The 26242-nt window shown below is 41.6% G+C and overlaps 1 protein-coding gene across 1 annotated transcript in view; it reads right to left on the reverse strand.

The window, feature by feature from the left end:
* Positions 1-2809: 2809 nt before the first annotated feature.
* Positions 2810-26242, reverse strand: part of LOC143817283 (cyclic nucleotide-binding domain-containing protein 2-like) — a 297967-nt gene continuing 274534 nt past the window's right edge. Inside the window, exons 14-15 of the mRNA XM_077298552.1 lie at positions 22442-22576; positions 2810-3057 (exon numbers count right to left, since the gene is read on the reverse strand). Of these exons, the coding sequence (XP_077154667.1) occupies positions 2959-3057; positions 22442-22576 (234 nt within the window). The 3' untranslated portion in view covers positions 2810-2958. The remainder of the gene's footprint in view (positions 3058-22441; positions 22577-26242) is intronic.

A 26242-nucleotide genomic window follows, 5' to 3' on the forward strand; every position in this document is an offset into this window, starting at 1 on the left:
TTGTCAAACTACTGTGTTTTCTCTTTTTAAATCATAATGACAACCCAAAACATCCAAATGACCCTGATCAAAAGTTCACATACCCTGGTGATTTTGGCCTGATAACATGCACAGAAGTTGACACAAATAAGTTTGAATGGCTACTAAAGGTAACATCCTCACCTGTGACCTGTTTGCTTGTAATCAGCGTGTGTGCATAAAGCTGAGTGAGTTTCTGGGATCCAGACAGACTCTTGCATCTTTCATCCAGTCACTGACGTTGCTGGATTGTGAATCATGGGGAAAGTAAAAGAATTGTCAACGGATATAGGGGAAAAGGTACTTGAACTGTGAAAACGGGAAAGGGATACAAAAAGATATCCAAGGAATTGATAATGCCAGTCAGCAGCGTTCAAACTGTGATTAACAAATGGAAAATCAGGGGCTCTGTAAAAACAAAACCATGGTCAAGTAGACCAACAAAAATTTCGTCCTCAACTGCCAGATAAATTGTTTGAGATGCAAACCAAAACCCACAAATAACATCAGCTGAAATACAGGACTCTCTAAAAACTAGCGGTGTGGCTGTTTCAAGATGCACAATAAGGAGGCACTTGAAGAAAAATGGGCTGCATGGTCGAGTTGCCAGAAGAAAGCCATTACTGCACAAATGCCAGAAAGTATCTCACCTACAATACGCAAAAGAGCACAGAGACAAGCCTAAAAAACTTCTGGATCAAGGTAATTTGAAGTGATGAGACCAAAATTGAACTTTTTGGCGACAACCATAAACGTTATATTTTTAGAGAGGTCAACAAGGTCTATGATGAAAGGAACACCATTCCTTCTGTAAAGCACGGAGGTGGCTTGCTGATGTTTTTGGGATGTGTGAGCTACATAGGCACCGGAAACTTGGTCATAGTTGAAGGAAAAATGAAAACAGCACATTATCAGCAAATACCGAGGCAAATTTGCACTCATCAGCCTGGAAGCTGAGAATGGGACGTATTTGGATATTCCAAGATGACAAAGATCCAAAACACAAGGCCAAGTTGACCTGTCATTGGCCACAGAACAAAATGAAGGTTCTGGAGTGGCCATCTCAGTCTCCTGACCTCAATATCATTGAGCCACTCTGGGAGATCTCAAGCGCGCAGTTCATGCTAGACAGCCCAGGAATTTACAGGAACTGGAGGCTTTTTGCCAAGAAGAGTGGACAGCTTTACCATCTGAAAAAATAAAGAACCTCATCCACAACTACCACAAAAGACTTCAAGCTGTCATTGATGTTGGAGGGGGCAATACACGGTATTAAGAAATGGGGTATGTAAACTTTTGATCAGGGTTATTTGGATGTTTTGGGTTGTCATTATGAGTTAAAAAGAGAAAAAACAGTAGTTTGACAATAAACAGCTTCACCCAACCACTAACCATGAGTGGAGAAAAAGTTTTGGTGTTATCATTCATATTCTCTGAGAAAAGGCCAATAAAGCTAAAATTCTGCTGGGGTATATAAGCTTTTGAGCACAACTGTACCTATTATAGTCTATGGAACTGTTCACACGTTCTATTTTTTACTTGGATCGAGTGGTCTGCACAAAGCATTCAATTGATGCAGAGTCTAATATAAACTTATCTCTCTCACCTACAAAGCTCTCAACAGTTCTGTACCACCCTACACCTGCCCCCTCATCTTTATCATGCTCTCTGTTCCGCTAATGATCTACAACTAACATTCTCAATTATCTGAACCTTCCATTCCTGTCTCCAAGACTTCTCACGTGCTGCACCAATTCTCTGGAATGCGCTACTCCTGACAATTCGATTAATTTCCAGTATGCACAGTTATAAGCGAATCCTAAAAGTGCATTTCTTTAGACTGGTCTTTAACCTTACACACTAGTCTAACTATTCCTATTTTGCCCTTCCAAAATTTTTCCTCCACATCTGGTGCCTCGTGGCATCTGATCACACACCCTTCATGCACATAATAGCCCTCTGTGTCGGTACTTGTATACACCCTTGCTGGTGACCGGTTCATGCAGTGCTATGTGAATACCCTATTTATTATATTGACGGTTGGACCTTACAATACAAGCATTTTTTACCATTTACCTGTCACGTTCCCCTATTTCCTAATAGTTTGTAAGCTTGTGAGCAGGAACCTCACTCGTTTTGGTATTTGTTGAACTACTCTGCAATGTCTGATGCTGTCTGTGCAAGTCCCCTCTGAAATGTAAGATTCCACAGAATATGTTGGCACTATAGAAACAAAAATTGTTATTAATTATCCACGTCTTGAATTGAACTCGCCAATGCAAGTCTAAGGGCCCACGACAAAATCTAAGGGCCCGTGAAAAAGTTTTTTATGGACTGTTTGATCAGCTTGAGAAATTTCCATCAGTTTTACTTTCTTCCCAGAAAAACTGACCAAACTCTGATGACCCCAATCCAAAGCACTGATGAAACTCGGGCTGATTTTTATATACATAAAAAAACTGACTTGTGAAGTATCCCTATGAGAAAGATGTGAAAAGGCAAGAATACATGAAAAAAAGCTTTTACTAAGACCCAGAATATTTTATTATGTTTCATAATAAGGAATGGAAAATAAAAACATGTAGAATGTAATAATATATCACAAAGGTCCTTGGACCACATGCACATTAATGGGGTTGTCCACTACATTTATTGATACATATATAAACATATATATATATATATATATATATATATATATATATATATATATATATATACGAAAAGTGGCAAAAAGCTCCCTTATCCCACTTAGCTAGGCATAATTTCTGCAAATGTAATAGGTCGAGTGGATTCACCAGAATTAATTCATATACAAGGGGCCATGTTTCTAAATAGAGGGAGCCCATTTTGTGACCCCATCTAAAAGAAGTATTAATGTGCCTGGCATAAAATAAATAATTCAGCTGTCATCATTCTTGTCATTCATCCTTAGTGACATCATTGCCACTTTCTGACAAGATGGGACTTATACGACTGCCATTTCATATAGTCCTGTATTTTGTGCTGCAGCATCTCTCGGGTTGGGTATGGCTGGATCTGTAAAAAAAAAAAAGACACAAAAAATGGCAGATTATCAGTGTGTGATCATTGTGAAATACCTACTTTAAAAGGAACTTATCAGTGAAGGGTTTTCTCACTGAGACTAGTGCGGGTTCAGGAGCTGTAGCCACGCCCCCTGAACATGATTGACAGTCCGTGCCCTGTGTGCAGCCTGTCACACTCTCTTAATAGCTTGCCGATCCAAGAGCGCCCCCGCCTCCATGACTGAATACCGAATGCTGTTGATGAGGATAAAGTTAATTTTCTCCCCGCTGCATTCGGCTGCGTGTAGGCGCCGGGCAGCATCGTTATGCTGCATACCTACAGTTTAACAGCATTATTCCTGGTGACAGGTATCCACTAGAAACCTGCTGTGTGTAGAAAAATGAATTTACAATTAGAATTTGTGGTCGATGGGTTGCCTCTAGCCCATATCAGAGACCTCACATGGCAATAGAATCCTATATGACGGCTCTTCGCAAGACACCTATTGTCAGATCCCGGAGGACAACGCGCATTGTAGATCCGCCAACAATTCTGTAGAGAATTGTTTTCCGATCTAATTGTAAGAGCTTTCTTAATTTATCCCCTTTTGTTTTATACTATTTTTGATTTTAAGTATGTCTTTTTATTATTTCATCTTTTGTCATTTTTGTATGCGCTGTACTTTTTTCATATATTAAAACTAAAATGTAATTTTGAGGGTTTTTCCTCGCTGCTCTAAACGTACCCACAACCTCGAAGAGGGTGGGAAATGGAGTCACATCTGAGTGATGTGTACGGCAAGAGTGTTTGGGACACACGTTTTTAGTCTTCTTCAGACTTCCAAAGAGCGAGACTGAAATAAAATACCGAGATATTCTCTTTCGGGGGGTGCCATTATTTAAGTGGCAAAGACCCCCAAAAGTCATTGACAGAATGGCTGCCAAGATATAATGGGGTTATTATTGCTTCCACTTTCTACTGAACCTAAAACTGTTTATCACAGAACATTCTGTTATCTAAGCCCAAACCCATCTTGCTTTATAACGATGAGAACCATATGTCGGATTTATGCTCCTCTCCATACTTATAAACTAAGTGTATTCTGGAGGGTAAAATAAAATCAGATTTATACTTGCAAAGTAAGTCTTTACGTAAAATTACAGCACAGAATGCAGACGAGTATTTTTGCTCTGAGCATTAGCTGTATATCAGACGGGGGTAATAAAGTCGTTCTCTCTCTGAACCGCCGCTACAACTTTTTACATTAAAAGGGGAAAAGTAACATCTCCAGATTATAATAAATCCATAACTGCAAGGTTAAATTGCTTCCCTGGACTGTGATATTGATGGCTTAGATCATCAATATCAGATCGAAACCGCTCTGAAATGTTCCACTCTCCGTTTACCTGGCGCGGCTCTATACATTTTCTAGTGGCTGTGTCTGGTACTGCAGTTTACTGTATACAGTATCTGATTGAGCTGCAGTACCAGGAACAGCCACTATAAAATGTATGGTGCTGATATGCTAAACCAAGGGACACAATGCTCAGTGGAGCACCCTTGACCCCACAGGCAGCCGATCGATGGTGGTGCCATAAGTGGGACCACCAACAATATAATATTGATGATGCATCCTACATAAAACCTCTTCATTGTTTATTAATTGAAAATTAACATTGATTAACTTTTTATTTTATGGGTCAGAATTTGATTCTGTGTGAATTACTTTTGACCTTTAACTTATTAGTCATTTAAGACTTTAATGATCAGATCATATTTTAGGACTCTACTTTTTGCCATTTTTAGAAAACTACTCTTTTAGAAATATTGCACTTGTTTTTATTACGTAAAAAAAAACCTCCTGCCCGGTGCATTCTCTTTGTATCACGTAATCTGTCCCATCTTGGCCCAGGACCTCTTCGAATTATAAACCTTGGGCCATACTGCTAGGCATCTTTCCCCTCGACCTGTCTCCAGTCGATCACTTGATTTTTCATTCACTTCTCTCCTTCCATTAGGACCTCGCCATCCTCTATCGTGGTCTCCTCTCAGAAAGGGGACACCCAAATCATGCAACACTGCTACTGTCTGGACCTTAGGTCTACTTTCAGAGCACACTGGGCCCTATCTGACATTCTGATAGGAAACTGTATCTGTCCCTTCAGCTTAGCACTTCGCACTCTGCGCTAGTCCGAATCGTTAACTCTAACTCTCAGTATGATTGGGCAACACACAATACTCAATATTAACGCATATCACAATGTACATGACACAATACAACATTACACTTATTCTTCAAGGGGGAACGTGAGCAATATGTCCATCTCCATACATGTTTACATCCATATAACTATATGGGGGATTATTTTTTTTGCTAAATAATTTTACCAAATAATTTGCTAAAAATGGGGAGAAAATTCCAAATATAATGAAATGGTAAAAAAAATTAAAAAAAGAAACAATTCAACATTTTAGGCATTGTTTTTAGTTCATGGTGTAGAAAGAAATTACCCGGGACCCTAATTCTTAATGTTAGTTTGATTGTGGCAATAACACTTATGTATACGTTACTCGCAAAAAGTTAGGGATATTTGGCTTTCGGGTTAAATTAATGGAAAATGTTAAAAAGTTCATGCTTCAGTGATATTTTATCATGAAAATATGCCATTTATGTAGAAGCAGCGATGGTGATTTCCTCATCTCAGACAATTTATTGAAACAAAAGCCAATAACAGTGGTGGGTATACCCCAAGAAACAAATATAACTATCTCAATAACTCGTCATGTGCCCTTGAACGTCAATTACATATTGACAATGACGTCTCAGTCTGTTAACAAGTGAAGTTGTTGTCTGCTGAGGCATGGCATCCCACTCTTCTTGAAGGGCGGCCCTCAGGTCATTGAGGTTCTGGGGTACAGAGTTACAAGTCCCTACATGGCGACTCAGCAGATCCCATAGGGTTTCTATGAGATTCAGGTCCGTAGAAAGTGCAGGCTGTTCTATTTGAGGAAATTCAGTCTCCAGCAGCCGTTTCCTAATGATGCAACCTCGATACGCTGGAGCATTTTCATCCATGAGGATGTAATAAGGCCTTTGTTGTACATGCAGAGTCACAATGACTGGATTAATTATGTTATTCAAGTAGTAGGGACTGTATTGAGTAGACACCTGCCCACACTGTAACACCACCACCAAAGGCTTGTCTGCTGACAACAGTGTCTGATGGTGTCTGTTGATCTCCAACACCATTGGTGGCCATCATATCTGCTCAGTGTGAATCCACTTTCATCAGTGAATAGCACTGAGGTCCACTGGTCCCTTGTGCAGCAAGACGATGACGCCTGTTCCTGATAGTGTGGCCAGATACCCTTGCAGGTCGTCTAGCATGCGGATGACGCAGATGTAAATGGTTTTTAATGGTCTGACGTGACACTTGGGTGCCTCGCTCCTCCCATCTACTGGCTAACACGGTACTAAGATATATATCTCTCCTCTCATAAATGTGCCTGGAGTTGTGTGGCATTCTTAATCCGATTCCGAAGGACATTGCTCACAATGAAGTGGTCATCAGTGTGGGATGTGGCCAAAGGACGTCCACTTCTCTGACTTTCTGTGACTCTTCAAGTCTCTCTGTATCTCTGTTGCAACTATGACACTCTGAGCTCAGTGGCCACTTCCATCTGAGAACATCCTGCTTGGTGACGTGCTGGTGATCACTTGTTAGGTGTCATCTTGGTTTCATGATGTCAAAATATGACCAGCACAATGTGGAGGACTGTTTTATACCAATTCTAATTGAACCCTGAATTTATTGGGCAATGCATGGATCAAACACCTGTTGCAGATTTTGTCATTAAGCTCCTTATTAGAGAAGAGCAAGTTGGGGAAAAAGTAATAAACTATTGAACAGTTGGACAAGTGCATTCAGAAGTTTAAAAAGGTCTCATCAATAGTGTTGAGCGATACCTTCCGATATGCAAAGGTATTGGTATCGGATTGGATCGGCCGATACCGATACCCGATACCAATACAAGTCAATGGGACACAAATATCGGAAGGTATCCTGGATGGTACCCAGGGTCTGAAGGAGAGGAAACTCTCCTTCAGGCCCTGGGATCCATATTTATGTATAAAATAAAGAATAAAAATAAAAAATATTGATATACTCACCCCTCTGACGGCCCCGGCTCTCACCGGTCCAAGCGTCTGCCTCCGTTCCCTAAGAATGCAGAGTGAAGGACCTTCGATGACGTCGTGGCTTGTGATTGGTCATGTGACCGCTCACGCGACCAATCACAAGCTGCGACGTCATCGCAGGCCCTACACTCACTCATTCTTAGAAACGGAGGCTGCCGGTTACATCGCTAAGGTCCAGGGCTCGTCCGAGGGGTGAGTATATCAATATTTTTTATTTTTATTATTTATTTTTTACATGAATATGGATCCCAGGGCCTGAAGGAGAGTCTCCTCTCCTCCAGACCCTGGGAACCATACGCACCGCACACTTCCGATTCCGATTTCCGATATCGCAAAAATATCGGAACTCGGTATCGGAATTCTGATACAGCAAATATCGGCCGATACCCGATACTTGCAGTATCGGAATGCTCAACACTACACATCAACTTAAAAATTAGAAGGCATTTTAGATACATCCTGAAATTTCACCCAAAAGTCAAATATCCCTACCTTTTTGTGAGTAGACTATATATATTTTTTTTAGTTAAGAAAAAGAATGCAAATTGTAAAAAAAGAATAGTTGTGTCACCATTTTCCATTACCCATACCCGTTTTGGTGTGTTCTATGTGTGGAAAGCTGCTATTTTCATGGGGATAATTTTGGGGTACATAAAATGTTTTGATCGCTTTTTATTGAATTTTTTGTGAGACCAGTCGATCGAAAAATGGCAATTCTGACATTTCAATTTTTTTTTTGCTTTACAGAGTGAAACCATATGTGCAGGAGTCTGAATAGTCGGGCCCCTGTCCTTCTCTGCCCCATCCATATTGAGGTTGGCGAACATAAGATGAGTTTTTAATACTAGAAGATAGGACCATCCCAGATGGGTACACCTTATCGAGATGAGATGGCTTTTACACATTTTTAATTCAAAATAATGTTAACTAAGGCCCCTATGTTATTTATATGTACCATTCCTATTTACTTCCTACAGGGTATATAATCATTTGGGGTATTTTTTCTTGGGTTTTGTCTATTAACCATATGGGATAATAATTGTATATTTTTAATACATCAGACATTTGCAGGTGTGGCAAAACCAAACATATTTATTTAAAAAGAAAACTTCAATTTATTAATTTTTGGATTAGAAAAAAAGGGGGTGAGTCAAACTTTTTAAAAAACTGTGAAAACTTTTTTACCTTTCGCAACCTACAGGATTGAATCTAGGATTGTTTATCACTTACCGATTTAATATGAAGCCCAGGAGTACAAAGATGGCAACCCAACTGCAAAGAGAGCAACGCAAGATGGCAAAGGCCACATTGGAACCAAGCCACTTATTTACAGGAGCGTAAAAGTGACTAAACAGCAGCGATCAGACCTAATTTTCATTGCAAGCCTGAGCAGCAGGTGCTGGCAGTATAACACAGTTGGCACCTGGCATGAATGGTGCAGACTCAGATCTTGAGCCTGAGCAACCGGATGCACCGCACGTATTCAGAGCATGGTCTTAATATAATTTTTGCTGCATTGCTAGCCGCAAAACCCGATTCATAGGTTTCGTCTGGTATTGCATTGTTTATAACGTCTGTAAATTTTGCTAAAGGTAAGGTAACTATAGATTCTTCTGCTTTGAATCAGACGCTGTGATCTCAGAAGGTAATTTCACGAGAAATATATGCTCTTATCATAATGCAAAATGTTAATCCGCAAAGTCTGAAAACCGGAATGATACTCTAGATAAATCTTGTTTAGGGATGATATTTCAAAAACTTAATTTCAGAAGTTTCAGCCGCCGTCGGCTCATATCAAGTCTCAACTTTACTGTCTGTAATCAACGACAGGTGTCAGGCTTAATAGAATCATCATGTCAAATTCGCACTCCTCCCGTCTCTGACAGGCTCACACTGCATTACCATCACAATGATATTACCGGCAAATGAACACAATTGGATTGTGGTGTTTAATCAAATAAAAAAATGAAAAAAAAAGAGAGAGAGATTGCCAAAGTTCTCGGCATCAGTTACACAAAAGTCAGTATTAGTTATAAGTTATATGTCGAGTTATAATCGCTAACACTATAAAGGGGAAAATAAGAGCTGACACTCTACAGGAGAGAGAGGACCCTGCACATAAGAGCTGACACTCTACAGGAGAGAGGATCCTGCACTTAAGAGCTGACACTATACAAGAGTGAGGACCCTGCTCATAACAGCTGACACTCTACAGGAGAGAGGATCCTGCACATAAGAGCTGACACTCTACAGGAGAGAGGATCCTGCACATAAGAGCTGACACTCTACCGGAGAGAGGATCCTGCACATAAGAGCTGACACTGTACAGGAGAGAGGATCCTGCACATAAGAGCTGACACTCTACAGGAGAGAGGACCCTGCACATAAGAGCTGACACTACAGGAGAGAGGACCCTGCACATAAGAGCTGACACTCTACAGGAGAGAGGACTGTCATGGTTCCCAATGGCAAGGGAACGTAAAAAACACATAAGTAACGAACGAGCTCTCGGGTGATGGAAACTCGAGTTGACCGTGAGCTAAATCTACCACACAACTAACAGTAGCCAGGGAGCATACCTACGGCTTCCTATATGCCACGCGCCAGCCGGAGAACTAACTACGCCTGGTAGAGGAAGAAACAGACCTGGCTTACCTCTAGGGAAATACCCCAAAAGATGATAGCAGCCCCCCACATGTAATAACGGTGAATTAAGAGGAAAAGACATACACAGTATGAAAGTAGATTTAGCAAAGAGAGGTCCACTTACTAGATAGCAGAAGGATACAAAAGAGGACTTCACGGTCAACTGAAAACCCTTTCAAAAACCATCCTAAAATTACTTTAAGACTCCTGTGTCAACTCATGACACAGGAGTGGCAATTTCAGCCCGCAAGAGCTTCCAGCTACAGAGAATTACAAAAACTGCAAACTGGACAAAAGGTACAAAACAAAAGGACAAAGTCCACTTAGCTGATCAGCAGACTAGTAGCAGGAACATGCAACCGAAGGCTCTGGTTACAATGATGACCGGCAAGGAAATGACTGGAGAGCAAGGCTGAATAGGAAACTCCCAAACACTGATGGAAGCAGGTGAACAGAAGAAGCAAAGTGTAAACAAGTCACCAGTACCACCAGCAACCACCAGGGAGCCCAAAAAGTGGATACACAACAGTACCCTCCCCTTAAGGAGGGGGCACCGAACCCTCACAAGAACCGCCAGGGCGATCTGGATGAGCCCTATGAAAGGCACGAACCAAATCCGAGGCATGAACATCAGAGGCAGTTACCCAAGAATTATCTTCCTGACCATAGCCTTTCCATTTAACCAGATATTGAAGTCTCCGTCTGGAAATACGGGAGTCCAAGATCTTCTCCACGACGTACTCCAATTCACCCTCCACCAGCACAGGAGCAGGAGGTTCAGTAGAAGGAACCACCGGTACCTCATATCTCCGCAACAACGACCGATGGAACACATTATGGATAGCGAAAGATGCCGGGAGGTCCAAACGAAAGGAAACAGGGTTAAGAATCTCCAAAATCCTATAAGGACCGATGAACCGAGGCTTAAATTTGGGAGAAGAAACTCTCATAGGGACAAAACGGGAAGACAACCACACCAAGTCCCCAACGCGAAGGTGGGGACCAACACGACGACGACGGTTAGCAAACTGCTGAGTCCTCTCCTGGGACAATTCCAAATTATCCACCACTTGTCCCCAAATCCGATGCAACCGATCCACCACCGCATCCACTCCAGGACAATCCGAAGATTCAACCTGACCAGATGAAAAACGCGGATGAAACCCTGAATTGCAAAAGAAAGGAGAAACCAAAGTGGCAGAACTAGCCCGATTATTAAGAGCAAACTCCGCCAACGGCAGAAAGGCAACCCAATCATCCTGATCCGCAGACACAAAACACCTCAAATAAGTCTCCAAAGTTTGATTAGTTCGCTCCGTCTGGCCATTGGTCTGAGGATGGAATGCAGATGAAAAGGACAAATCAATGCCCAACCTGGCACAGACTGCCCGCCAAAATCTAGACACGAACTGGGTACCCCTGTCAGAAACGATGTTTTCCGGAATACCATGCAAGCGAACCACATTTTGAAAAAACAGAGGGACCAACTCAGATGAGGAAGGCAACTTAGGCAATGGCACCAAATGAACCATTTTAGAAAAACGGTCACACACCACCCAGATGACAGACATCTTCTGAGAAACAGGGAGATCCGAGATAAAGTCCATAGAGATGTGCGTCCAAGGCCTCTTCGGAATAGGCAAGGGCAACAACAACCCACTAGCCCTAGAACAACAAGGCTTGGCCCGAGCACACACATCGCAAGACTGCACAAAAACACGCACATCTCGAGACAGGAAAGGCCACCAGAAGGATCTAGCCACCAAATCTCTGGTGCCAAAAATTCCCGGATGACCTGCCAGAGTAGAAGAATGAACTTCCGAGATGACTCTAGTGGTCCACTCGTCAGGAACAAACAGTCTACCAGACGGACAACGATCAGGTCGATCCGCCTGAAATTCTTGCAAAGCACGTCGCAAATCTGGAGAGACAGCAGACAAAACCACTCCATCCTTAAGGACACCAGCAGGTTCAGAATTCCCAGGAGAGTCAGGCTCAAAACTCCTAGAAAGAGCATCTGCTTTCACATTCCTAGAACCCGGTAAGTACGAGACCACAAAATTAAACCGGGAAAAGAACAACGACCAACGTGCCTGTCTAGGATTCAGGCGCCTGGCAGACTCCAAATAAATTAAATTCTTGTGATCAGTCAAAACTACCACCTGATGTCTGGCACCCTCAAGCCAATGACGCCACTCCTCAAATGCCCACTTCATGGCCAAAAGCTCCCGATTACCAACATCATAGTTTCGCTCGGCGGCCGAAAATTTTCGCGAAAAGAACGCACAAGGTCTCATCACTGAGCAGTCGGAACTTTTCTGCGACAAAACCGCCCCCGCTCCGATCTCGGAAGCATCGACCTCAACCTGAAAGGGAAGAGAAACATCAGGCTGGCGCAACACAGGGGCAGACAAAAAGCGGCGCTTAAGCTCCCGAAAGGCCTCCACGGCAGCAGGGGACCAATTGGCAACATCAGCACCCTTTTTAGTCAAATCCGTCAGAGGTTTAGCAACGCCAGAAAAACCAGCTATAAATCGACGATAAAAATTAGCAAAGCCCAAGAATTTCTGGAGACTCTTCAGAGAAGTAGGCTGCGTCCAGTCGTAAATAGCCCGAACCTTGACAGGGTCCATCTCAATAGAAGAAGGGGAAAAAATATACCCCAAAAATGAAATTTTTTGAACCCCAAAAACACACTTTGAACCCTTTACACACAAAGAATTCTCCCGCAAAACCTGAAAAACCCTCCTGACCTGCTGAACATGAGACTCCCAGTCATCAGAAAAAATCAAAATATCATCCAAGTACACAATCATAAATTTATCCAAATATTCCCGGAAAATATCATGCATTAAGGACTGAAAGACAGAAGGTGCATTAGAAAGGCCGAAAGGCATTACCAAATACTCAAAATGGCCCTCAGGCGTATTAAATACGGTCTTCCACTCATCCCTCTGCTTAATTCGCACCAAATTATACGCCCCACGAAGATCAATCTTAGAGAACCACTTAGCCCCCCTTATGCGAGCAAACAAATCAGTCAGCAAAGGCAACGGATACTGATATTTGACTGTAATTTTATTCAGGAGACGATAATCAATACAAGGCCTCAGAGAGCCATCCTTTTTAGAGACAAAGAAAAAACCGGCTCCTAAAGGTGATGAAGAAGGACGAATATGTCCCTTTTCCAGGGACTCCTTAATATACTCGCGCATAGCAGCATGTTCAGGTACAGATAGGTTAAACAAACGACCCTTTGGAAATTTACTGCCAGGAATCAGATCTATGGCGCAATCACAATCCCTGTGAGGAGGGAGTGAACCAATCTTAGGCTCTTCAAAAATATCACGATAATCAGACAAAAATGCCGGAATCTCAGATGGAATAGATGACGAAATGGACACCATAGGAGTGTCCCCATGAGCCCCCCGACATCCCCAGCTTAACACAGACATAGCCTTCCAGTCAAGGACTGGGTTATGAGACTGTAACCATGGTAATCCAAGCACCAAAACATCATGTAAATTGTACAACACAAGGAAGCGAATCACCTCCTGATGGTCTGGAGTCATACGCATAGTCACTTGCGTCCAGAACTGTGGTTTATTACAAGCCAAAGGTGTAGAATCAATACCCTTCAGAGGTATAGGGACTTCCAGAGGCTCTAAATCAAACCCACAGCGCCTGGCAAAGGACCAGTCCATAAGACTCAGAGCGGCGCCCGAGTCCACATAGGCATCCACGGTAATAACTGATAATGAACAAATCAAGGTTACAGACAAAATAAATTTGGACTGTAAAGTGCCAATTGAAATGGACTTGTCAACCTTCCTAGTACGCTTAGAGCATGCCGATATAACATGAGCAGAATCACCACAATAGAAGCATAACCCATTTTTACGCCTATAATTCTGCCGCTCGCTTCTGGACATAACTCTGTCACATTGCATTTTCTCTGGCGTCTCTTCAGAAGATACCGCCAAATGGTGCACGGGTTTGCGCTCCCGCAAACGCCGATCAATCTGAATTGCCATTGTCATGGACTCATTCAGACCTGTAGGCGCAGGGAACCCGACCATAACATCTTTAACGGCATCAGAAAGACCCTCTCTGAAATTTGCCGCTAAGGCGCACTCATTCCACTGAGTAAGCACAGACCACCTACGAAATTTTTGGCAGTATATCTCCGCTTCATCTTGCCCTTGAGATAGGGCTATCAAAGCTTTTTCAGCTTGAATCTCCAAATTAGGTTCCTCATAAAGCAACCCTAAAGCCAGGAAAAACGCATCCACATTGAGCAACGCAGGATCCCCTGGTGCCAATGAAAATGCCCAATTTTGAGGGTCACCTCGCAGCAAAGAGATTACAATCTTAACCTGCTGGACAGGATCTCCTGAGGAGTGAGGTCTGAGAGAAAGGAATAATTTACAATTATATTTGAAATTCAAAAACCGAGATCTATCTCCGGAAAAAACCTCTGGTGTAGGGATTTTAGGTTCAGAAATAGGAGCATGTATAACAAAATCTTGTAAATTTTGAACCTTCGTAGCAAGATTATTTAAACCTGCAGCCAAACTCTGGACATCCATGTTAAACAGCTAAGGTCAGAGCCATTCAAGGGTTAAGAGGAGCTAAGAAGCAGCTAGACAGCAATTAAGGGCTAGGCAGCAAAACTCTGAGGGAAAGAAAAAAAAAAATTTCCCTTCAACACTTCTTTTTCTCCTGCTTCAGCCCAAACAATTAACACTTTGTGGGCCGGTCATACTGTCATGGTTCCCAATGGCAAGGGAACGTAAAAAACACATAAGTAACGAACGAGCTCTCGGGTGATGGAAACTCGAGTTGACCGTGAGCTAAATCTACCACACAACTAACAGTAGCCAGGGAGCATACCTACGGCTTCCTATATGCCACGCGCCAGCCGGAGGACTAACTACGCCTGGTAGAGGAAGAAAAAGACCTGGCTTACCTCTAGGGAAATACCCCAAAAGATGATAGCAGCCCCCCACATGTAATAACGGTGAATTAAGAGGAAAAGACATACACAGTATGAAAGTAGATTTAGCAAAGAGAGGTACACTTACTAGATAGCAGAAGGATACAAAAGAGGACTTCACGGTCAACTGAAAACCCTTTCAAAAACCATCCTGAAATTACTTTAAGACTCCTGTGTCAACTCATGACACAGGAGTGGCAATTTCAGCCCGCAAGAGCTTCCAGCTACAGAGAATTACAAAAACTGCAAACTGGACAAAAGGTACAAAACAAAAGGACAAAGTCCACTTAGCTGATCAGCAGACTAGTAGCAGGAACATGCAACCGAAGGCTCTGGTTACAATGATGACCGGCAAGGAAATGACTGGAGAGCAAGGCTAAATAGGAAACTCCCAAACACTGATGGAAGCAGGTGAACAGAAGAAGCAAAGTGTAAACAAGTCACCAGTACCACCAGCAACCACCAGGGAGCCCAAAAAGCGGATACACAACAGAGGACCCTGCACATAAGAGCTGACACTGTACAGGAGAGAGAACCCTGCACATAAGAGCTGACACTCTACAGGAGAGAGGACCCTGCACATAAGAGCTGACACTGTACAGGAGAGAGGATCCTGCACATAAGAGCTGACACTCTACAGGAGAGAGGACCCTGCACATAAGAGCTGACACTACAGGAGAGAGGACCCTGCACATAAGAGCTGACACTCTACAGGAGAGAGGACCCTGCACATAAGAGCTGACACTGTACAGGAGAGAGAACCCTGCACATAAGAGCTGACACTCTACAGGAGAGAGGACCCTGCACATAAGAGCTGACACTCTACAGGAGAGAGGACCCTGCACATAAGAGCTGACACTGAACAGGAGAGAGGATCCTGCACATAAGAGCTGACACTCTACAGGAGAGAGGACCCGGCACATAAGAGCTGACACTGTACAGGAGAGAGGATCCTGCACATAAGAGCTGACACTGTACAGGAGAGAGAACCCTGCACATAAGAGCTGACACTCTACAGGAGAGAGGACCCTGCACATAAGAGCTGACACTGAACAGGAGAGAGGATCCTGCACATAAGAGCTGACACTCTACAGGAGAGAGGACCCTGCACATAAGAGCTGACACTCTACAGTAGAGAGGACCCTGCACATAAGAGCTGACACTCTACAGGGGAGAGGTCCCTGCACATAAGAGCTGACACTCTACAGGAGAGAGGACCCTGCACATAAGAGCTGACACTGTACAGAAGAGAGGACCCTGCACATAAGAGCTGACACTCTACAGTAGAGAGGACCCTGCTCATAACAGCTGACACTCTACAGGAGAGAGGACCCTGCACATAAGAGCTGACACTCTACAGGGGAGAGGACCCTGCACATAAGAGCTGACACTCTACAGGAGAGAGGACCCTGCACATAAGAGCTGACACTCTACAGGAGAGAGGATCCTGCACATAAGAGCTGATACTCTACAGGAGAGAGGATCCTGCACATAAGAGCTGACACTCTACAGGAGAGAGGACCCTGCACGTAAGAGCTGACACTCTACAGGAGAGAGGACCCTGCACATAAGAGCTGACACTCTACAGGAGAGAGGACCCTGCACATAAGAGCTGACACTGTACAGGAGAGAGGACCCGGCACATAAGAGCTGACACTCTACAGGAGAGAGGACCCTGCACATAAGAGCTGACACTCTACAGGAGAGAGGACCCTGCACATAAGAGCTGATACCCTACAGGAGAGAGGGTCCTGCACATAAGAGCTGACACTCTACAGGAGAGAGGACCCTGCACATAGGAGCTGACACTCTACAGGAGAGAGGACCCTGCACATAAGAGCTGACACTCTACAGGAGAGAGGACCCTGCACATAAGAGCTGACACTATACAGGAGAGAGGATCCTGCACATAAGAGCTGACACTGTACAGGAGAGAGGACCCTGCACATAAGAGCTGACACTCTACAGGAGAGAGGACCCTGCACATAAGAGCTGACATTATACAGGAGAGAGGATCCTGCACATAAGAGCTGACACTCTACAGGAGAGAGGACCCTGCACATAAGAGCTGACACTCTACAGGAGAGAGGACCCTGCACATAAGAGCTGACACTCTACAGGAGAGAGAACCCTGCACATAAGATATCTCTAGGGCATGGTCTGCATTCATTTTGGGGAGTCCTGAATGAGGTAAGAAAAAGCAGGACATAAGGAAAAACTTTGCTCCCCATTTTGTAAGTTGAAGAATACAGAGGTTTTTTAAAATTCAAATATAATTCACACCCACTCGAATAATTTCACCCATTTCTCATAAATAAACAAGAACATAAGAATTTCTTGAATTTTTTAATATTGAATAAATCATTTTTTTCTTAGCATGGCTCAATTTGAAATCGTTTCCGTTTTTATTTTTACTTTATTTCTTATATCTTCTACATTTCAATGATCTTTTCTCGCACATTTATTTTGAGGTGATTCCCTTTGTTACCGTTGCTTGGATTTAGATTTTCTCGGGTTGTCCAGACGCTCGGTGAACAATGTAATGATTTTTCCCTGTGTAGCAATGAAATGAGAGACACTGCGTCGTTCCAAAACTACATCAGAAGGTAGGAAGGGGCCCCCAGTAAAATTGATGGCGCTGCTCATACGAAAAACAAAACCTCAGCACTTCTTTTTTGGAGAAAGTGGCAGAAAAGCTTTGAGTTTTTAGGAAAGTCTTTTTTTTTTAATGTTTTATGTTTTTATAACTACAGCCTCTATCCAACCACTGGAATTTAATCTAGATAAATCTTTGCTGATCGACAAACCGGGCTCCTTAAGAGCTCTTGTCCTGCAGGTGCAATTAATGAAGCTCCGGTAATACAGCTTCAAGGGAACATTGCTGTCTTTGTCAGCGCCATCATTTACAAGGAATGCAATGGGTTATTGGTTGCGAAAGGTCAATGAGGTGGAATGCATGTGTTCGAAAAGTCTAACCAAGCAACGGATTTTTACAGCGTCTAACATAGTCTTAATGGAAAGTTGTTATCAGATAATGACATTGGTTAAACCAGGTTTAATGCCGTTGCAATTTTCTAGATTTACCATTCTAAACAATCCATAGTGCAGCTTTGTATTTTCTTGGAATTGTTGTGTTAGCTGGCACCTGTTCACACTAGTTGGGATGTGGCACTGTGACGCTAGCAGTGAATGCGCCGCACAACGTGGGCAGTGGATGCTGCTTTTCAACGCATCCGCTGCCCCATTGTGAGGTGCGGGGAGGCGGGGGCGGAGTTCCGGCCGCGCATGAGCGGTCGGAAAAGACGGTCACGACACACCAAAAAACATTACATGCAACGTTTTTTTGGTGGCGACGGACCGACGCAACACGACGGTTGCGATGTGTGTCAATGCGTCGCACTGCGTCGCTAATGCTAGTCTATGGAGAAAAAACACATCCTGCAAGCACTTTTGCAGGATGCGTTTTTTTTCTACAAAACGACGCATAGCGACGTGCAGTGCACGACGCTAGTGTGAAAGTAGCCTTAGTCATCAAAATTTTGTAGCATAAATTGCGATTAATTTGTTGGCTGTGCTCGGCAATTCCAGTTCTTGGCTTAGCTCTGTCCAAAAAGGCCAAAATTCACATAAAAATTGAGCAACTATGAGCTGCACAAATATTTGTGACATTTGAAACCTTTTTTTTTTTATGCCAGAATACGGACAAAAAAACGTTTAATGAATCAAGGGCTACATTCACACGACCATGAAACATGGACCTTGCTCAGATAGCAATACCCAGCCGGTGGATTTCTTGACCTGAGCTAATAGCTCCATATATCCAAATTCCAGAGATTGAAGTACGCATCTTTCCACAAAACACTTTTTTTTCCAGCTTTTAAAAAAAACAATGGACGCAGGAGAATACAGACACCTTGGTGGATGATTGAGTCAGACTACGCTTCAATGGGTCCTGATAGCTTCAACAGATCCTGATGTTGGCATCAGGACCCATTGAAGAGTAGTCTGATGAGAAACGGCCGTGGTTCACCACGCTGCCCGTGTCCTCCTGCATTCATGTTTTATTGAAACTGGAATAAAAGTGTTTTTTATTGGATGGTGACACTTTTTTTAATCTCTGGAATTTGGATTGCCATTGCTCAATTGTTTGAGCACCATGATATCCCTGCAGTCTGAAGGTGTTCATAAATGGTCCTCTGATGTGGAATTGTTGGATGTTGCCTAATCGATCTACTGCTTAATGGCTCTATATATGCCTATGTTGCAGTTAGCTCAGTTCAGGTAACTCGCTGGTTGGGCTGAGTTCTGCTGTCTGAACAAGGCCAAATTTCACAGATGTACGAGTTTGACCTTAAGTGCAATAAAAGAAAATGCAAGGTCACCACTTTTATACTTCTCCTGTAAATAGCTATCTGTTATTTAGCTGGTTTCATAGTTATTCAGCTAAATTCGTGCATCCAAACAAAAGGGCTGTTAAGCAAAAGCTAACCAGATTTTTTAGCTTACAATGGCCATAGAAAATGAAAAGTCATCCTCATAAAAATTCATTACAAAATGAGCCACAATTAAAAAAAGCTTCTCCCATAATAGAAATGGTAAAGTCACCCATCCTGGAGCGTTTAAAGAAATATACTCTACTCATCACTGAAATTTCGACACCAAGAAGGAAAAGTGGTGGAATTATAAAAATCACAGGATGGATAGACATGTTACTGATGTACAGATGATGAAATGGAAACAACATTTTGAAAACACCTTTATTTATTCAGTATGGTGTATGAGCGCTACATGCCAAAATTCTCACTTACAGCCTTGGCCTGAGCAAATCATCAAGAACCACTGCTGGCAGCTCTTGTGTAGTTGCCGACCAATGTGATCCTAGATGTGATCAATAGGGCAAGCCTGGAGACACTGCAACCATGGTAGTACATTTAGGCCATGAACGCTGCTCCCAGTAGCACCAGTAATATGCAGCCTGGTGTTATCGTGTTGAAAAACAGCTCCTTAGACACTTTGGAGAAATGACCACCACACCACAAGTTCCATGACCTCATAATCCTAGGAGTTGGACTGGTGCTCTGCACAATGATGGATTTGAGAGGTCAGATGGTGTGATGTCAATAGAAAACCTGTAGCTGGCATCTGGCTCGCAGTCTAATGTCGTGCAGATGCCTTCTGATGGTTTGTGTAGCCACTGTTTGATCCATTAGGCTCGTTATGTGATGTCTAATTTCACTTGCGATACAGAATGGATCAATCATGGAACCAGTAGTGTAGTCATTTCTTCAAAGAGTCCCAGGAGCCGTTTTTCAATATGACAACTCCAGGCCGAAAGTTGTCCGTACACGGCCTAAGTGTGCAACCATGGTCTACAGCATCTCCGGACTTGTGTCTCATTGGGAAGATCTAGTATATCCATCCTGTGATTTCCATAATTCCACGACTTTTCCTTCTTGGTGTTGCAATTTCATTGTTGAGGAGCTTATATATTACTAAGTTGCACAACATTGTGTCCCAGCACATCTGTTAAATCTAAAGATAAAGTGGCTGACCCCTTTTATGTATTTTCTAATGCAGCATTATACCTTATAATTTGGAAATTCTATCATGGTATTACATGGGACTGTTTCATCAAAGTTTACACCACAAAAGCGGCATAAAAACCTTGATAATGTGCACATTATTTATGCAACGAGGAGTTGTGCCAAAAATTTGAGGCTTTTGGCATTTTCACAACAATTTGGATCAGCTCTGCCCATTTCGGTAGGAGTTGGGCAGGACAGATCACGGTCATGCCTGCTGTCTGAAAAACGACACTAAGAAGAGGTGCCGAATTCATTAAGCGCAAGTGTCTACTACACCAGTCTTGATAAACTGGCCTCTGTGTGTTTTGGGACAGAGTATGGCATAGTTAGAGGAGGTTTTCACAGAGTATATACGTTTGGTATTGCCATATTCGTAGTGATTTAGAAAATCATTTTGCCATGTAACAAACCAAACCAAAAAACCAAAAAACAATGGCGGAAGTGCAATTTTTTCCCTATTTGTCCATACTTTGATATTTTTTTCCCTATTTTTCAGCACATCATATGTATGGAATAGGTTGCTAAAAACTACAACTCGCTTAGCATAAAACATGTTTTCCTGAAGAAAAATAAAAAAAAGTTATGATTCTCGGAAAACAAGGCAAGGAAAAAAAAACAAATGCTTAAAATTCTGAAAAAAGAGGTCAAGTAGAGAAGGAGTTAACTAATGTCGATTTTTAAAATATTGCAAATACAGCACAAAAAGCGTGAAATACCATTGTGTCTCATTTCTTCATGTCACCTTGGAAGAAGAAAAATTAATATATCAGAATGTATTTCATTTCACTCAAAATGTCTTCATTAAGTGTCCCAGAAAATGTAATTCAGTCTGAATGAGAGCGATTTCTGACCGGAATTCTAAAATTCAGCTGCTAGATAATTGCGGATAAAGCGACGAGATATGAAGGTTAGAGGGGAAGCAGTCATTTGTTTTTTTGCTATTCTCAGTGAATACTTTAATACTTTAAATGAAGCTACTGTCCGGACTGTGTGGCGGAATATCTTAAGGAAGCTTAAGTAGTAATTAAAATAGATTTACAGAATTGAAGTCACTTTAGGAAGCGGATGAATACAAAACAGATAATTATGCCGCGAGTCCATTTACAAAAGTCCTAAGAGGCTCAAAGGTGATACAAAAGGTAATTAACTAAACCATTAAAAAAAAAAAAAAACATTACAAATCTCGGAAAAGAGAGTGACCGTATTATAACATGAAAAGCCTTGAATGACACAGTGCACGAGTAATAGAATAAAATGGACCTACTTGGAGATCCTCTTCTTCGGAAAATCTAAAGCCAGTTATCTTCTGACCTTAGTGACCACCTTATATGTAGCTCTTGGAAGAGCAGCAAAGGAAGCAAAGCTCCTGCAAAATGCTACGAGCAGCTGCCACTAGGGAAGTTGTTCTGGGCTCTTTTATTACCTGTCGTATTATCCTTCTCTTCGCTTTGTCATCAGTGTGATGCCATAAAGCTCCAGTTTTGCCTCATCTGTCCAGAGGAGGACAAGCTTTGTGTCTTGTCAATATGAATTTTGGCAAATTCCAGTTTTGCTTTTTTTATTATTTGCTTTCAACTGTGGTTCCTTCCGCTGTCGTCTTCCATGAAGTCCAATTTGGTCAAAACAAAGATGGATGCTTCGATTTGACATTGATGGACCTTGACTTTGGAGTTCACCTCAAATCTCTTTGGAAGTTGTTCTGGGCTCTTTGGCTCTCATTCATATTATCCTTCAATTTGTCATCAGTTTTATTTTAGTTTTCTTATTTTTATTTCCCCCTCAAAGTGATTTCAGTTTCCTTCTCAATGGATTTATACAGATTATATGTGACAAGAAGGTGCAATAAATTCTGAAATTATTCTTATTGGTTTGATTTTTTTACATGACAAAAACCTGTTTAAATGACAGGTCTTGTCAGTAAAAAACTCAAACCAATAGTGAATGTGAATAGTCAACAAGACCTGAACTTACTTGTCTTGATAACTTATGGATGTATTCCTCGTTCATCTGTTTTTTAAAGAATTCCTTCGATATGACGATGCACTCTGCTCCATCTGAAACCAGGGCCATACCCAATGTGTCTTCAAAAATGGTGTACACCAGACCCTGTGGCATAAAAATTAAGATAAATTGACTTTTATTCCTTTTATAATTCGTAACGCACAGTTAGTAAATCAATCATAAATTTATATAAATACCGTATAGACCAAAAGTTTGGACACGCCTTCTCGTTTAAAGATTTTTCTGTATTTTCATGACTATGAAAATTGTACATTCACACTGAAGGCATCAAAACTATGAATTAACACATGTGGAATTATATACTTAACAAAAAAGTGTGAAACAACTGAAATTATGTCTTATATTCTAGGTTCTTCAAAGTAGCCACCTTTTGCTTTGATGACTGCTTTGCACACTCTTGACATTCTCTTGATGAGCTTCAAGAGGTAGTCACCGGGAATAGTTTTCACTTCACAGGTGTGTCCTGTCAGGTTTAATAAGTGGGATTTCTTGCCTTATAAATGGGGTTGGGACCATCAGTTGTGTTGTGCAGAAGTCTGGTGGATACACAGCTGATAGTCCTACTGAATAGACTGTTAGAATTTGCATTATGGCAAGAAAAAAGCAGCTAAGTAAAGAAAAACGAGTGGCCATCATTACTTTAAGAAATGAAGGTCAGTCAGTCCGAAAAATTGGGCAAACTTTGAAATTGTCCCCAAGTGCAGTGGCAAAAACCATCCAGCAGTACAAAGAAACTGGCTCACATGAGGACCGCCCCAGGAAAGGAAGACCAAGAGTCACCTCTGCTTCTGAGGATAAGTTTATCCGAGTCACCAGCCTCAGAAATCGCAGGTTAACAGCAGCTCAGATTAGAGACCAGGTCAATGCCACACAGAGTTCTAGCAGCAGACACATCTCTACAACAACTGTTAAGAGGAGACTTTGTGCAGCAGGCCTTCATGGTAAAATAGCTGCTAGGAAACCACTGCTAAGGACAGGCAACAAGCAGAAGATTCTAGTTTGAGCTAAAGAACACAAGGAATGGACATTAGACCAGTGGAAATCTGTGCTTTGGTCTGATGAATCCAAATTTGAGATCTTTGGTTCCAGCCACCGTGTCTTTGTGCGACGCAGAAAAAGTGAACGGATGGACTCTACATGCCTGGTTCCGACCGTGAAGCATGGAGGAGGAGGTGTGATGGTGTGGGGGTGCTTTGCTGGTGACACTCTTGGGGATTTATTCAAAATTGAAGGCATACTGAACCAGCATGGCTACCACAGCATCTTGCAGCAGCATGCTATTCCATCCAGTTTGCGTTTAGTTGGACCATCATTTATTTTTCAACAGAACAATGACCTCAAACACACCTCCAGGCTGTGTAAGGGCTATTTGACTAAGAAGGAGAGTGATGGGGTGCTACGCCAGATGACCTGGCCTCCACAGTCACCAGACCTGAACCCAATCGAGATGGTTTGGGGTGAGCTGGACTGCAGAGTGAAGGCAAAAGGGCCAACAAGTGCTAAGCATCTCTGGGAACTCCTTCAAGATTGTTGGAAGACCATTCCCGGTGACTACCTCTTGAAGCTCATCAAGAGAATGTCAAGAGTGTGCAAAGCAGTCATCAAAGCAAAAGGTGGCTGCTTTGAAGAACCTAGAATATAAGACATATTTTCAGTCGTTTCACACTTTTTTGTTAAGTACTGTATATAATTCCACATGTGTTAATGTGTTAATTCATAGTTTTGATGCCTTCAGTGTGAATGTATAATTTTCATAGTCATGAAAATACAGAAAAATCTTAAAATGAGAAGGTGTGTCCAAACTTTTGGTCTGTACTGTACATAAGTGATATATTATGGTAATTAAAGGGAAGCTCCAGAAACACTCCTCTAGATTCATAATGAATAGGGTCTTACATCTGTCTGCTATTTTTTATTTTCTTTTTTCAGCATATAAAGTCAGATTTGTTTTCTTCCTATATTCATACACTGTCCTATGCAATTCATTGAGTATAATTATTAAAAAAAAATATATGATGAGTATACATTTTGAAAGATGATGACGTAAAAAAAAAAGTGTTGAAGTATTTTGCCCAATGTATGCCAATCGGGTTCACTTGTATGGGCCAATTTAGGCAAGGGAGGTAATTTTTTTTTCTACTTGACTCTCAAGAGCTCTGAGTAAAGTGACCCTGGGAAATTGCAATTGACCTGTTGAATACAAATCCTAAAATCATCCCAGGCTACCAGGTATAGTCTTATATCTATGTAGGTTCTTGTATTTGACAGTGACAGTGAGCAATTCATACATTTGGGCAAACTACAAAAATGACATTCGAGAAGGCTGTCATGACCTCACCCATGACCGCATGGGCTTCCCCATAATGCCTCGCAGGTATCACATCACATTGTATAGCAGCCACACACAGGAAACTATCAAAGCCTATAAGAAAGTCAAGCTAGGGAATGCAGCAGTCATTTCAGGGTAATTTAGGATAATCAAAGGACATCAGAGTTCATAGCTCATCAACAGAGACAGGAAGAGAAAGCCGTAATACATTGGACAAATACTCCAGATAGAACTGAGTTGTGAAAAAGATGAGAGCAGTAGTCTGAAAATAATACAATGATTCAATGGGTAGGAAGAGAGAGATAGATGAGGTATCAGTAGTGCAAGACTCAGTGTGATTGATCAGTGAAATGGTGGAGCTAGCATGTGTCCTTTAATATTTGAATTACAGTTATATATTTTTTCTTCATTCTTAATGTACTAAAATGCAGAAGCAAGACAGCACAATAATTTTACAGAAAAATAAAAATCTGAAATCAGTGTCAGTTAGAAATGGAGTTGCTTGACCATATTGAGGTTTTTCATTTCTGTGCAATAATTTTTTTGAAGGGGAAATAATTGTTTTGTTTTTTTTTAAATCCTAAATAAAATTCCCCAAAATACACACATGCAACTGCGATTGTATCTTATAAAGAGTGTGTTTCACAAGCATTTATTCTCTGCTCATCTTTTTTAATAGTACATTTTTACATTTCTATGCTCTACTAGTACAGAGCCCTGTTGCAGGTTCTGACATTTTGGATGTACCTACCACACATTATTTTGTAACATTATTTTTAGGAAAGGAGTTGAAAGTAACTCAGATTGAATTAAGTATAACAATGTACAAATGTCCTGGTACATATGTACTCCATCCTGGTATAAATGTTCACCACCCTGTGCCTCTTCCAGGTGTATATGTTCCCCATCCTTATATATATGTCCCCTCTCTTGGTATTTATGTCTCCCTTCCTGGAATATATATATATATATATATATATATATATATATATATATATATATATATATATATATATACACTGTGTTCCAAATTATTATGCAAATTGGATTTAAGTGTCATAAAGATTTAATGGTTTTGTTTTTCAAATAAACTCGTGGATGGTATTGTGTTTCAGGGCTCAATGAATCACTGAAATCAATCTTAAACACATGTGATAATTAGTTTTCCATGTGATTCTAATTAAAGGAAAACTACTCAAAAATGATGTTCCACATTATTATGCAGGTCACAGGTTTCAAGCAATATGGGAAATAAAAAGGATCTCTCTGCTGCTGAAAAGCGTCAAATAGTGCAATGCCTTGGACAAGGTATGAAAAAATTAGATATTTCATGAAAACTTAAGAGTGATCATCATACTCTGATGAGATTTGTGACTGAAACAGAGCACAGACAGAGTTCATGCAAATAAAGGCATAATGAG

This window comes from Ranitomeya variabilis, chromosome 3, assembly GCF_051348905.1.
Source record: "Ranitomeya variabilis isolate aRanVar5 chromosome 3, aRanVar5.hap1, whole genome shotgun sequence".
Lineage (NCBI taxonomy): Eukaryota > Metazoa > Chordata > Amphibia > Anura > Dendrobatidae > Ranitomeya > Ranitomeya variabilis.